Below are 14,139 nucleotides of genomic sequence, written 5' to 3'. Positions count from 1 at the left end.
CGCTCCACGCCCCGTCCCGGGATACTCCCCGCCCCCCCGGCCGCTCCCCGTCCCCCCGGGCCGCTCCCCGCCCCCCCGGCGGTGACCTCCCGGCTGCCACCGGAGGGGAGCCCGCCCGGTGCTGCCCCAGCCAGCGGTGACGTCGCGCCCGCGGCGCGCCCCCACGTGGCGGCGGCGCGCCATTACCTGGAGGGGGGGGGGGGGGGAAGCGGAGCCCCGCCCCCTCGGCGCGCCTATTGGCCGGGCGAAATCTCGCGGAGGGGGATTGGCGGGGAAGGTGTCGCGAGACTCGGGCCCTGCGCCTTGCCCCGGGCGGCCCCGCGCTCCCTCCTCTTCCTGCCCCGCCGCGCGCGCACGGAGCAGCGAGGTCGGGACCGGGACCGGGACCGGGACCGGGACCGGGACCGGGGGGGGGGGGGGGGAACCGGGGCTGGGGGGCGGGGAGCGGGACCGGCACCGGGGGGCGGGCTCGGGGCCGGGGCCGGGCTCGGGACCTGAGGGGCCGCGGAGGGCACGGGGGGGGGGGCTCCCGGTTCGGGTCCCGGTCCCGGCGGGGCTGACCCCGGCCCCCCACCCCCTCAATGTCCCGGTAGATGCCCGGGGTGACGGTGAAGGACGTGAACCAGCAGGAGTTCGTGCGGGCCCTGGCGGCTTTCCTCAAGAAGTGAGTGCGGGGGGGACGGGGGGGGGGGCACCGGCGGGTACCGGAGAGCCCCCGGTAACGGCGCCGCCCGCAGGTCGGGGAAGCTGAAGGTGCCCGAGTGGGTGGACACGGTGAAGCTGGCCAAGCACAAGGAGCTGGCGCCCTATGACGAGAACTGGTTCTACACGCGGGCCGGTGAGTGCCAGAACGGAGGGGGGGGGTTGCCCCAAAACGGGAGATTTTTTTTCCCCAGAGCGGGAGCTTTTTGCCCAAAACAGAGGATTTTCTCCCCAAGAACGGGAGGAATTTTCCCCCCAGACTATGAGGATTTCCCTCACAAAACAACGGAAGCTTTTATCTGCAAAGCCAGGAGCTTTTTGCACAAAATAGCGGATTTTTCCCCAAACCGGGAGCTTTTTCTTCAAGAACGGGAGGGTTTTCCCCCAAAACAGGAGCCTCCCCCAAAAAACGGGAGGATTTCCCCCAAAACCAGAAGCTTTCTCCCCAAAACCAGGAGCTTTTTGACTAAAACAGGATTTTCCCTTAAAACCAGGAGCCTTAATCCCCCACAAGGCCAGGAAGTTTTTCCCTAAAAGAGGAGATTTTCCCCTGAAAAATAGGAGCCTTTCACCCCCTAAGACCGGGAGCCTTTTTCCCCAAAACAGAAGATTTCCCCCCAAAACAGGAAGCTTTTCTCCCCAAAAGCAAGAACTTTTTGTCTAAAACAGAGGATTTTCCCCCAAAACTGGGAGCCTTGTCCCTCCAAAGCCAGGAATTTTTCCCCTAAAACAGAAAACTTTCCCCCAAGAATGGAAGCCTTCCCCCCCACCCCCAAAACTGGAAGCTTTTCTCCCCTAAAAAGGGAGCTTTTTGCCTAAAACAGAGGATTTTCCCCCAAAACCGGGAGCCTTGTCCCTCAAAACCAGGATTTCTTTTTCCCCAAAACAGAAGATTTTCCCCCAAGAACAGGAGCTATTTCCCCCCAAAACCGGGAGCCCTTTTCCCCAAAAACTGGAAGCTTTTCTCCCCCGAACCAGGAACTTTTTGCCTAAAATAAAGGATTTTCCCCCCAAAACCGGGAGCCTTATCCCCCACACAGCCAGGGCTTCTTTCCCCAAAACAGAAGGTTTTCCCCCAAAACCAGGAGCCTTTCACCCCCCTTAGAACCGGAAGCATTTTCTCTAAAACAGAGGATTTTCCCCCAAAAATGAGAACCTCGTCCCCCACAAAGCCTGGATTTTTTTCCCCAAACCAGAAGATTTTCCCCCAAGAATGGGAGCCTTGTCCCACCCCCAAAAAACGTGAGCTTCTTTCCCTAAAACAGAAGATATTTCCCCCAAAACAGCAACTTTTCCCCCCAGAACCCTTGAGCTGCCCCCCAGAACCCCCAACCCTTCACCCCACAGCCCTTTTTTCTCCAAACCTCACGCTTTTCCCCCCAAAAAAACCTCCCCCCCCCCCGCAGCCTCCACCGCCCGGCACCTGTACCTGCGCGGCGGCGCCGGCGTGGGCTCCATGACCAAGATCTACGGCGGGCGGCAGCGCAACGGCGTCATGCCCAGCCACTTCAGCCGCGGCTCCAAGAGCGTCGCCCGCCGCGTGCTGCAGGCGCTCGAGGGGCTCAAGATGGTGGAGAAGGACCAGGACGGGTGAGCGGCCCCGTTTTGGGGCAAATCGTTCCGTTTTCATCGCTTTCTTGCACCGTTTCCGTTCTCTTCTCAACGCTCTTTTGGTTTTTCATCCAGCGGGCGAAAGCTGACGCCGCAGGGGCAGCGGGATCTGGACAGGATCGCTGGGCAGGTGCGTGCCCCGTTTTGGGGCGATTTAAGGGGTTTTTGGTGTTGTTTTTTTTTTTTAAGGGTGATTTTCACGCTGACGGGGGTCTCTCTGCCTTCCCCAGGTGGCGGCCGCCAGCAAGAAGCACTAGGGGCGACGCTGCGGAATAAAACCGGCTTCGTTAACGCGGGGTGCGGAGTGCTCCTTCCGAACGCTGGGGCGGACGGGGGAAACGGGGCGGTTTGGGGGTCGGGGGCGGTTTTCTGGGGGGAAAAATGAGGATTTCTGTCCAAAAAACGGTGCTGAGGGGGAAAAGTGAGGAATCGTCCCCTGGGTTTGGGGCACGGAGCTGCACCAACGGTGCCTGGCCTCACTGTGCAGCCCCACAACCATTACCAATCCCTACAGCCCCGATTTATCGGTATTTTTATTTAAAAATTAAGGGAAAAAACACCCAAATCGGCTCTGACCGCGTCTGTCTCGCTGTCACGCCGCTGCCTGGCCTCACCAGACTCTAAAAACTGCTTTTTTTTGGAGGAAAAAGCAGGAGAAATGCCCTTTGGTCCCCCAAAATTACCATTTTTTAGTTCTAACCAGAGGGCTTGGGGGGAGAAAGCGTGTGGCTGGGAGGGAGCAGGGGCTCAGCCCTTGGAGAAACGGGGCGAAAATGGGCGTTTTCGGTGCAAATTCCTCAGTGAGTTGGAAGAATCCTGAAAGAGGCATGAAAATGGCAGCGTTTGCAGCGATTTATAGATTTTCTTTTGCAACAAAACAAAGCAAGAATGACAGCGGAGATGGGGCTGAAAGGGAGAAGCAGCTGTTGTGTCAGCTGCGCTGATTTGGGGAATTTTTTATTTTTTTTAAAAAAAAGGCTTTTTTCCTTCTTGGGAAGGGGGGGAGTGGGTATTTTTAGGTATTTTTAGGCTCGTTTTTCTTTTAACCAGCGTGGTTCTTGTGGCCTTCCAACAACCGCCCCTCCTGCGTGGCGATGCCAGAGTGGGCAGGCGAGAAGAAGAAGGGGGGGGGGAAATGTTAATTTTTTTTTTGCTTGAAGATGTCAAATTGGAAGATTTTAACCCAGCCGGGCAGGAGGAGCCTCTCAGAGACCCCTCAGAATGTGGGAAAGGATGGGGGGAAGGGGCCCCCTGCCTTGGGGTATTTTTTCTTCTCATACTGGGGGACTTTAACGGGAATTTAACGGGATTTTAATGGGAATATAACAGGAATTTAATGGGGCTCAGCACAGCCTCAGGAGACTGGGGGCTGCAGCAGCCCCTTACCCCCGAATACACCACAAAATTCCTCCCAAATCGACTTCAGGGCGCATTTTGGTTCCCCCCCCCCCCATCTCTACAGAGGGGTTCTGGGTCAAAAAAAACCTTTTTTCTCCAAATTTTACCTCAGAAAAAGCCCCTCGGCGACCCGCCTGGGCTCAGGCAGCCGTTTAACGGTCGTCGCGCCCCTCGGCGGCACGCGCCGCTCGCGGCCGCTGATTGGTTGAGAGGCGGGAAAGGGGGCGGGGCCGCGCCGAGGGCGGGAAAGGCGCTGAGGGAGAAGGGGCCGCGCCGCCATTTTGTGCCTTGGCGGGACCGGGGGGAGCCGGGGGTCCCGGGGGGCTCAGGGCCCAGCCTCGGCCCCGCAGCCACCCCAGGAGCCTCGGGGGGGTTCGTCCTGGCCGCTGTCGGCGTCTCCCATCGGGTGCTTCAGCCCCTGTCACGGGCTGGCCTCGTGCAGCGCTGCTTCTCCTCGTGGTCGTGGTGAGAGGCCCCCGCTCCCTGTGGAGAAACACGTCGGTGAGGCCCCGGGCACCAATCCTGTCGGGGTTTAAGAAGCGTTCGGACTGTGCGCTTGGTCACACGGTCTAAAATCTGTGGGGTCTCGATGATCCTCGCGGGTCCCTTCCAACTCAGGATATTCTGTGATTCTGTGCGCCCTCCCTGAGGCAGTCGAGGCTCACGAGGATGAGGGATTTTTGCTTTCTCCTTCCTCATCGCCCCCCTCAGCTCCTCACCTGCGTGCCCCGCGCCCCCGTGGGCCCCTTCTTGCCGCTGAGGGGCCGCCGTTTGCCCCCGTCGCAACGCGGCGCCGGTCCCCGTCACCTCACCACCTCCATTCGCCTCCCCGAAGGCGTCACCCGGGCGGGCCGGCGCCTGCGGGCCGCAGCAGGACCGGTCGGTTCCCCTGCTGTGCCAGGCGGGGCCGAGCCCTCGGGGCTGGGGCTCTCCCTTTCCCCGTCCTCTTTTCCCCTCCCCGTCCTCTTTTCCCCGTCCTGACGCTCTCCAAGCCCCCCAGACCCGCTCCTTACCTGCTGGGAGAGGCCCCCGCAGCTGCAGGGTGGAGGCAGAGGAACCCAAACCATCAGAGGTACGGAAGAGAGGACACGCTCCTGCTCCTGCTCCTGCTCCTGCTCCTCCTGCTGCTGCTCCTGCTGCTGCTCCTGCTGCTGCTCCTGCTCCTGCTCCTGCTCCTGCTCCTGCTCCTGCTCCTGCTCCTGCTCCTGCTCCTGCTGCTCCTGCTCCTGCTCCTGCTGCTCCTGCTCCTGCTCCTGCTCCTGCTCCTGCTCCTGCTCCTCATCTCCTCCTCGTTCGGCTCCAGGACGCGGCAGGGCGACAGCAGCCAGGACGCGCGGCTGCAAATCGCCTCCTCTCTTTAATCACCGAGGCTAATTACCCCCAGGACCGGAGCCCGTCGCCTGCCGCGTGCCCCAAGCCTTCCTCCCCGTCCTCGTCCTCGTGCCGCCCGCCAGCCGCAGCGTTTCGCCCCGAGGCGGCCGCGCTTCCCTCGCGCGCTCTCGCCATCCCACCAGAGGGCTCGGCGGCCGCGCCGCGGGGGTGGCGGTGAGATTTGGGGCAAAACAGGCGGAAACTGGGCAGCGCTTTGGGCTCTTGGCCAAGTCTCGCCCCTGCACGCCGCGATTTCCAGGCGGGGGTGCAGCCGGGGTCCCCCACAGTGAAACCCCGCGGGACGGGGTCGCCGCCTCGCCGCTCTGGGGCGCCTTGGGGCAGCCCAGCCCCCTCAACGGGGCGTTCAGAGCGTCCCTAACGTCAAAAAAAAAAACAAAAACCCCAAACCCTCTTTTTTTCTACCATTTCTCCCAGCTGCAGGGGCTCCCCGCAACCCGCCGAGGACGTCGCTGTGCGTTCGCCCCCATCCCCGCCGCCGGTGGGGACGCCGATTCCTGCCGTAAGTCCCCTTTTTCCCCCCGTTTCCGTGCTTTTTAGCCCGTTTTCGGGTCTGCCCGCCAGATCCCGAATCTTTCAGCCAAAAAAAAAAAAAAGGGTGGTTTTTTTTTGGGGGCAGCTTCGCCTCGCCCCTCCCCGCGCCGGGACGGCGCCCGGACGTGCCCCGCGTGCCGACGAGCCCCCGAGCGGCCGCGGGGGGCCGAAACGGCGACGAACGGCCCCCGAAACGGCGACGAACGGCCCCGAAACGCCGCGCCGGCCCCCCCCGCGGCCCCCCCCGGAGCCGGGCGGCGCAGAAAGGCCGCGCTGTTCGCGCTGAGTCGCCGCTTTGTTCGGTGCTGCCGGGGGCGAGGGCTGCCATAGAAACCCCGCTGCCCTCGCCGGGGGGACAGCGGGGACGTGGGGGGGACCCCGCTGGCCCCCCAAGTGGGGGGGGGGGCTGTGATTTAAGGGGGGAGGCTGTGATTTATTTTTTTTGGGGGGGGGGGAGGCGCACTCTGGGTGCTCCCCGTCCCACCTCGGGGTGCTCAGCGCTGCTTTTGGCTGCCCCCATCCCAGCTCGGGGCGCGGGGCTCTCGTCCCGGGGGGGGGCTGCGTTCCCAAAAGGGGGGGGGGGGGGCTCAGAGCCCTCCGCCCCCCCCTTCTTGGTGCACTCCAGTCCCTTTTTGGGGTCCCCGACCTCTCGGGGGGGGGGCTGCCGCCCCCGTGTCCCCCCCCCAAGCTGGGGGGCGCCAGGCCCAGACCCCCCCCCCCCAATTGGAGGTCCCAGGGCTGGGTCCCCTCCCCCGGGGGGGGGGGGGGGTTAACGTGGGACCCCCGGGGACCCTTGGGGGAGGCTCCCAGCCCCCCTGCACCCGCATGGGACTGTAAACAGCGGCCTCCCCCGGCGGTGCCGGCTCCTCCTCCGCGCCCATTGGCCCGGCCTCTTGCATCTCATTAGCATACATTATCCCCCCAGCAGCCCGCTGCCAGGTGGGGAGCGGCAGAGGGACGCGGCAGCCACCATGAAGCCCCCCCGCGGCCCGCCGCTGCTCGCCGGCCTCCTCCTGCTCTGGGCGGCGGGCGAAGGTAGGCAGGATGCGGCCCCCCCCCGGTGTCCCCCCCCCCACCTCCTTCCCTCCGCATCCACCTGCTCCGCAGCGCTCCGCGTTGCACCCCTACGGGGTGTGGGGGGGGGCACACGGCTTGGGGAGCCCCCCCCCGGCCCCCAGCCCCTCCTCACCCTCCCGGGGGGGCCCCCCCGAGCCCGCTGGGTCCCCCGGTGTCCCCCCCCCCCCAAGTCCCGAGGCGCCGGCAGCAGCTGCCTCCGCCGCGCATCCGCAGCCTCCCCCCGCGAGCCCCCCCCCCCCCCCAGCACAGAGCCCGAGCCGGGGGGGGGCTCCCCATCACCCCCTCCCCAAATCGGGGGGGCTGCTCACCACCCCCTCCCCAAAATTGGGGGGGGGCTCCCCCTCCCCCCGGGTCCCAATTCCCCGTGCCCCCCCCCCTCCTCTCCCCGAGCAGGGAAGGGGAAGATGGCGTTTTGCAGCCCCCCCGGCGCCCCCCATCCCTGCTGATGTCCCCCCCCTTGTCCTCATCCCCCCCCCTCCCTTTTACCCCCCCCCATCCCTTTTACCCCCCCCATCCCTTTTACCCCCCCCATCCCTTTCACCCCCCCCTCCCTTTCACCCCCCCATCCCCATCAGTCCCCTCAGCTTTGTTCCACCCCTCCCGGCCTGGCTGCGGCAGGGGCAGTGGGACACGGGGAGGGGGGGGACACGCACGCGGGTGCCACCCCCCGACCTCCCCCCCGGAGGGGGCACGGCCGCCGCTGACCCCCCCCCGGCCCCGGGTGTCCCCCGGCGTCCCCAGGCCCGCGCCTCCGCCGGGTGTCCCCGTGCCCTCGGTCGTCCCCGCGGTGTCCCCACGAGTCCCCCCCCCTCTTGTCCCCTCCGGTGCCCCCCCCATCCCCTCTGGTCCCCCCCCCCGCCGTCCCCACACCCTCCTGCCACCGTCCCCCGCGCGCCGCCGTCCCGGCACCCTCGTGGCCGCCGTCGCCGCTCCCGGCCACCTCCTGCCACCCTCCTTCGGCCTTCGGGTGTCACCGCGGTGGGGACGCCACAATTTCGGGGACGCCGTGGCCTTTGGGGACGCCGTGGCCTTGGGGACATCGTGGCCTTGGGGACACCGTGGCCTTGGGGACGCGGTGGCCTCGGGGACGCGGTGCCACCGCTGCCCCCGTCCCGCCCGAGGTGCCAGGCGCCACCGGCCCGTCCCCGTCCCCGGCAGAAAGAGCCGATTGTCCCCACGCCACCGCGGCCGCGTCCCCTCCCCGCCACCAACCCCCCCGGGGGCCACCCGCCGGTCCCCGCGTGCCCCCCACCCCATGCCGGGGAGGGGGGGGGACACATTGGGGACGCTGTTGGGGGGGGGGGGGGGGAACAAAGCGTCCCTTTGTCCCCGCCGCTCCTCCGTGGGCGCCGCCGGCCCCGGGGTCCCCCTGAGCCCCGGCCCGGCCGCGGTGACCTTGGCGCGGTGACGACCTTGGCGGTGGCGGTGGCGCCGCGGTCGCCGTGGCGACCCTCAAAAAAAAAAAAAAAGGGGGGGGGGGGGACACGGGGGGGGGACGTGGGGGGCGATTGCGCTGACACAGCGGAACCGCGGCGCCGTGGTGGTGGTGGCGGCACCGGGAGCGGTGGCTCCGTCGCCGTGCCCTCTGACCCCGGCCCCGTTAACCCCCCCGGTGGCTGTCCCTGCGCCCCCCCCCCCCCCCCTTCGCGTCCCCAACCTGTCCCCGTCCTCCTGGCCCGCTGCCGGCCCCACTTGCGGCCACCAGCGGCGTCCCCGGTGTCCCCGTCCCGGTGTCCCCGTCCCGGTGTCACCGCGGCCGCGTCCCCAGGGCGGGCGCAGGAGGTGCAGGCGGAGAACGTGACGGTGCTGGAGGGCAGCACGGCGGAGATCACCTGCCGCCTGCACCACTACGACGGCTCCATCGTCGTCATCCAGAACCCCGCGCGCCAGACCCTCTTCTTCAACGGCACCCGCGGTGAGCGGGGGGGCACCGGGGGGGGGGCGCCGCGGCGTGGGGACACCCGGCGGGGGGTGGGGGGGGGATATGGGGGAAGGGCGGGGGGTGGGTTTGGAGTTGGGGTGGTCGTGGAGTCCATGGGGCGGTCCCTAGGGGTGCTTTTGGGGTGCCTGGGGGTGGTTTTGGGGTCCCTGGGGTGCTTCTGGGGTCCCTGGGGTGGTCGTGGTGTGGCCGTGGGGTCCCTGGGGTGATTTAGGGGGTCCCTGGGGTGCTTGTGGGGTCCCTGGGGTGGTCGTGGGGTAACTGGGGTGCTTGGGGGGTCCCTGCAGTGGCCCTGGGGTGGTCGGGGGGTCCCTGGGGTGCTTGGGGGTTGCTTGTGGGGTCCCTGGGGTGGTCGTGGGGTCCTGGGGGTGGTTTTGGGGTCCCTGGGGTGCTTGTGAGGTTCCTGGGGTGCTTGTGGGGACCCTGGGGTGTTCGTGGTGTGGCCGTGGGGTCCCTGGGGTGATTTAGGGGGACCCTGGGGTGCTTGTGGGGACCCTGGGGTGGTAGTGGTGTGGCCGTGGGGTCCCTGGGGTGATTTAGGGGGGACCTGGGGTGCTTGTGGGGTCCCTGGGGTGGTCGTGGGGTAACTGGGGTGCTTGGGGGGTCCCTGCAGTGGCCCTGGGGTGGTCGGGGGGTCCCTGGGGTGTTTGTGGGGTGGCCGTGGGGTCCCTGGGGTGATTTATGGGGTCCCTGGGATGCTTGTGGGGACCCTGGGGTGGTCGTGGTGTGGCCGTGGGGTCCCTGGGGTGATTTATGGGGGCCCTGGGGGTGTTTGTGGGGGCCCTGGGGTGTTCGTGGCATGGCCGTGGGGTCCCTGGGGTGATTTATGGGGGCCCTGGGGTGCTTGTGGGGTCCCTGGGGTGGTCGTGGAGTCCACGGGGCGGTCCCTAGGGGTGCTTTTGGGGTGCCTGGGGGTGGTTTTGGGGTCCTTGGGGTGGTCATGGTGTGGCTGTGGGGTCCCTGGGGTGATTTATGGGGTCCCTGGGGTGCTTGTGAGGTTCCTGGGGTGCTTGTGGGGACCCTGGGGTGGTAGTGGTGTGGCCGTGGGGTCCCTGGGGTGATTTAGGGGGACCCTGGGGTGCTTGTGGGGTCCCTGGGGTGGTCGTGGGGTAACTGGGGTGGTCGTGGTGTGGCCGTGGGGTCCCTGGGGTGATTTAGGGGGACCCTGGGGTGCTTGTGGGGTCCCTGGGGTGGTCGTGGGGTAACTGGGGTGGTCGGGGGGTCCCTGCAGTGGCCCTGGGGTGGTCGGGGGGTCCCTGGGGTGCTTGTGGGTTGCTTGTGGGGTCCCTGGGGTGGTCGGGGGGTCCCTGGGGTGCTTGTGGGGTCCCTGGGGTGTGTGTGGGATGGCTGTGGGGTCCCTGGGGTGGCCCTGGGGTGGTCGTGGGGTCCTGGGGGTGGTTTTGGGGTTCCTGGGGTGGTCGTGGGGTAGCCGTGGGGTTCCTGGGTTGGTTGGGGGGTGGTTGGAGGGTCCCTGGGGTGGTTGTGGGATGGTTGTGGGGTCCATGGGGGTGGTTTTGGGGTCCCCGGGGTGGTCGTGGGGTGGTCGAGGGGTCCCTGGGGTGGTCAAGGGGTCCCCGGGGTGGTCGTGGGGTGGTTGTGAGCTCCCGGCTGTGGTTGTGGGGTGGTTGTGGGGTCCCTGGGGTGGTTGTGGGGTCCCTGGGGTGGTTGGGGGGTCCCTGGGGTGGTTGGGGGATTGTTGTGGGGTTCGTGGGGGTGGTTTTGGGGTCCCCGGGGTGGTCGTGAGGTGGTCGAGGGGTCCCTGGGGTGGTTTTGGGGTCCCCGGGGTGGTCGTGGGGTGGTCGTGAGCTCCCGGCTGTGGTTGTGGGGTGGTTGTGGGGTCCCTGGGGTGGTTTTGGGGTCCCTGGGGTGGTCGTGGGGTGGTCGAGGGGTCCCTGGGGTGGTCAAATGGTCCCCGGGGTGGTTGTGGAGTGGTTGTGAGCTCCCGGCTGTGGTTGTGGGGTGGTTGTGGGGTCCCTGGGGTGGTTGGGGGGTCCCCGGGGTGGTTGTAAGGTCCCTGGGGTGGCCGTGGGGTCCCTGGGGTGTTGGCGGGACGTTACGGGGTGGTCCCCGGGGCGAGCGTGGGGTGACCGGGGTGGCCGCGGGGTGGCCGCGGTGGCCGCGGGGTGGCCGGGGTGGCCGCGGGGTGGCCGTGCCGCGGTGTGAGCGGGGCTGTCGCAGCGCTGAAGGACGAGCGGTTCCAGCTGGCCGAGTTCACGCAGCGGCAGCTCCGCATCCAGCTCGCCCGCGCCCGCCTGGACGACGAGGGCGGCTACTTCTGCCAGCTCTACACCGAGGACACCCACCACCAGATCGCCACCCTCACCGTGCTGGGTGGGGACGCGCGGACGGGGACGCGGGGACGGGGCCGGGAACGGGATGGGGTCGGGAACGGGGTTGGGACCGGGGCCGGGACCGTTACGCGGGGATGGCGGCGGTTTCTCCGTGCCCTGCCCCACGAAGCGCGGCGCTGCCCGCCTTGGGGCCGCCGTTTGGGGCCGTTTGGGGATGTTTGGGGCCGCTGACGCCCCCCTGCCCCCCCGCAGTGCCCCCCGACACGCCGGTGGTGGAGGTGACGGAGCCGGCGGTGGAGGGCGGCGAGGTGGAGCTGAGCTGTGTCGTGCCCCGCTCCCGGCCCCCCGCCACCCTGCGCTGGTACCGCGACCGGCGCGAGCTCAAAGGTGACACGGGGACGCGGCGGGGGGGGGGGACGGGGGCGTGGGGACCCTGTGGGGTCACGGGGAGCCTTGGGGACACGGGGACGGGGACACGGGGACGTGGGGACCCTGTGGGGTCACGGGGAGCCTTGGGGACACGGGGACGGGGACACGGGGACGTGGGGACCCTGTGGGGTCACGGGGAGCCTGCTGGGGGTGGGGACGGGGACATGGGGACGTTGTGGGGATGGGGACGGGGACGTGGGGACCCTGCTGGGGTCACAGGGAGCCTTGGGGGGACAGGGACATGGGGACGGGGACATTGGGACCCTGGTGGGGTCACAGGGAGCCTTGGGGGCATGGGGACGTGGGGACGGGGACATGGGGACAGGGTCACGGGGACGCTGGTGGGGATGGGGACATTGGGACCTTGGCAGGGATGGGGACATGGGGACAGGGACATGGGGATGGGGACATGGGGACCCTGCTGGGGACGGGGATGGGGACATTGGGACCCTGGTGGGGTCACAGGGAGCCTTGGGGGCATGGGGACATGGGGACGGGGACATGGGGACCCTGGTGGGGTCACAGGGAGCCTTGGGGGCATGGGGACATGGGGACGGGGACATGGGGACCCTGTGGGGTCACGGGGAGCCTGCTGGGGGTGGGGATGGGGACGTTGTGGGGATGGGGACAGGGACATGGGGGCCCTGGGAGGGTTGGGGACAGGGGAACGAGGACGTGGGGACCCTGTTGGGGTGACGGGGAGCCTGGCGGGGATGGGGACATGGGGACGGGGACATGGGGACCCTGTGGGGTCGCAGGAAGCCTTGGGGGGGTGGAGATGTGGGGAGGGGGACATGGGGACCCTGGTGGGGATGGGGATGGGGACGTTGGGACCTTGGCAGGGATGGGGACATGGGGACGGGGACATGGGGACCCTGCTGGGGACGGGGATGGGGACATTGGGACCCTGGTAGGGGTCACAGGGAGCCTCGGGGGGACGGGGACATGGGGATGGGGACATGGGGACCCTGTGGGGTCACAGGGAGCCTGCTGAGGGTGGGGATGGGGACAGGGTCACGGGGACGCTGGTGGGGATGGGGACATTGGGACCTTGGCAGGGATGGGGACATGGGGACAGGGACATGGGGACCCTGCTAGGGATGGGGATGGGGACATTGGGACCCTGGTAGGGGTCACAGGGAGCCTCGGGGGGACGGGGACATGGGGACGGGGACATGGGGACCCTGCTGAGGTCACAGGGAGCCTTGGGGGCATGGGGACGTGGGGACAGGGACATGGGGACCCTGTGGGGTCGCAGGAAGCCTTGGGGGGTGGAGACGTGGGGAGGGGGACATGGGGACCCTGGTGGGGATGGGGATGGGGACGTTGGGACTTGGCAGGGATGGGGACATGGGGACAGGGACATGGGGACCCTGCTGGGGACGGGGATGGGGACATTGGGACCCTGGTAGGGGTCACAGGGACCCTGGCAGGGATGGGGACATGGGGACGGGGACATGGGGACCCTGGTGGGGTGACAAGAAGCCTGGGGGGAGGGGGACATGGGACGGGGACCTGGGGACCCTGCTGGGGATGGGGCCGCGGGGATGGGGCCGCGGGGACGCTGCGGGGTCACAGGCGCCCTGCCGGGGACGGGGCCGCGGGGCCGCTGCGGGGTCACAGGCGCCCTGCCGGGGACGGGGCCGCGGGGCCGTCGCGGGGACGAAGCCGGGGTGTGTGTGGGGGTGTCCCTTCCGTCACCGGCACCTCGGGGCCCCCTCGGGGCCCCCCCCGGGGCCGCCGGGTGGCGCCCCGGTGACCGCCGCGCCCGGTGCCGCAGGCTCGAGCAGCCGGGAGCAGCGGGGGAAGGTGTTCCGGCAGCGCTCGGTGCTGCGCCTGCGCGTCGAGCGCCGCGACCACGGCGCCGTCGTCACCTGCGAGGCCACGCACCCCGCCCTGCGCGGCCAGCGCCGCCAGACCCAGTACATGCTGGACGTCCAGTGTGAGCCGGGGGGGGGCGCGGGGGGGGGCGGGGGGACGTGGGGGGGGTGGGGGGGGCAGGGGGGCAGGGGGGACGTGGGGGGATAAGGGGGAGTGGGGGGGCCATGGGGATGGAGAGGGAATGGGGGAAATGGGGGGGAAATGGGGGGGATATGGGGGAATGGGGGGATAAGGGGGGAATGGGGGGGTCGTGGGGACACGGGGGGTCGTGGGACACGGGGGGGGACGTGGGGACATGGGGGGACTTGGGGGGCCAAAGGGGAATGGGAGGGAAAAGGGGAATGGGGGGATATGGGGGAGACAAAGCGGATGGGGGGTTATGGGGGAGAATGGGGGGGTCATGGGGACATGGGGGGGGTCATGGGGACATGGGGGGGACACGGGGATGGGGGGGTCATGAGAATGGGGGGGGACACACAGAAATTTGGGGGGGACATGGGAATGGGGGGACAGCAGGGACATGGTGCTGGTGCCGTGCTGGGCTGGGGGGGGGGGGGGGGGGCACCGTCCCCCTGGGGGTGTGCCGACCCCCCCCAGAGGGTTGCCATCCCCCCATGGGGGGGGGGGATAACACCTCCCCGCCCCCCCCCCAGACGCCCCCACGGCGCGCATCCACCCGTCGCAGAGCGTCCTGCGGGAGGGTGACACCCTGGTGCTCACCTGCGCCGTCAACGGCAACCCGCTGTGAGTGCCGGGGGGGCTCGGGGGGGGGGACAAACACGACTCGGGGGGCGCCCCCCGCCCCCGAGTCCCCCCCCCCGTGACCCCCTCACCCCCCCCATGCCGCCGGCAGCCCCACCGACATCGCCTGGAGCCGGGGCAACGAGT

General features: G+C 68.4%; 2 protein-coding genes across 2 annotated transcripts; both read left to right on the top strand.

Moving 5' to 3' along the window:
• Positions 1–281: 281 nt before the first annotated feature.
• Positions 282–2,604, top strand: RPS19 (ribosomal protein S19). Its single transcript, XM_083853145.1, has 6 exons — positions 282–367; positions 594–664; positions 738–838; positions 2,109–2,292; positions 2,389–2,443; positions 2,544–2,604. The coding sequence occupies exons 2-6, from the start codon at positions 594–596 to the stop codon at positions 2,568–2,570; spliced, it is 438 nt and encodes a 145-aa protein (XP_083709271.1). The 5' UTR covers positions 282–367; the 3' UTR covers positions 2,571–2,604.
• Positions 2,605–5,101: 2,497 nt separating this feature from the next.
• On the top strand, positions 5,102–14,135 carry CADM4 (cell adhesion molecule 4; the record flags this gene model as incomplete). The annotated part of the gene is made up of 9 exons (XM_083853148.1): positions 5,102–5,256; positions 5,518–5,602; positions 6,560–6,669; positions 8,480–8,626; positions 10,829–10,981; positions 11,194–11,328; positions 13,151–13,312; positions 13,905–13,995; positions 14,105–14,135. Coding segments are annotated over exons 3-9 (783 nt in total), but the record flags the coding sequence as incomplete, so codon positions are not given.
• Between the last annotated feature and the right edge of the window lie 4 nt (positions 14,136–14,139).

Source organism: Anser anser (assembly GCF_964211835.1).
Source record: "Anser anser genome assembly, contig: HAP1_SCAFFOLD_524, whole genome shotgun sequence".
Lineage (NCBI taxonomy): Eukaryota > Metazoa > Chordata > Aves > Anseriformes > Anatidae > Anser > Anser anser.
This window is presented reverse-complemented; position numbering and strand designations above follow the sequence as displayed.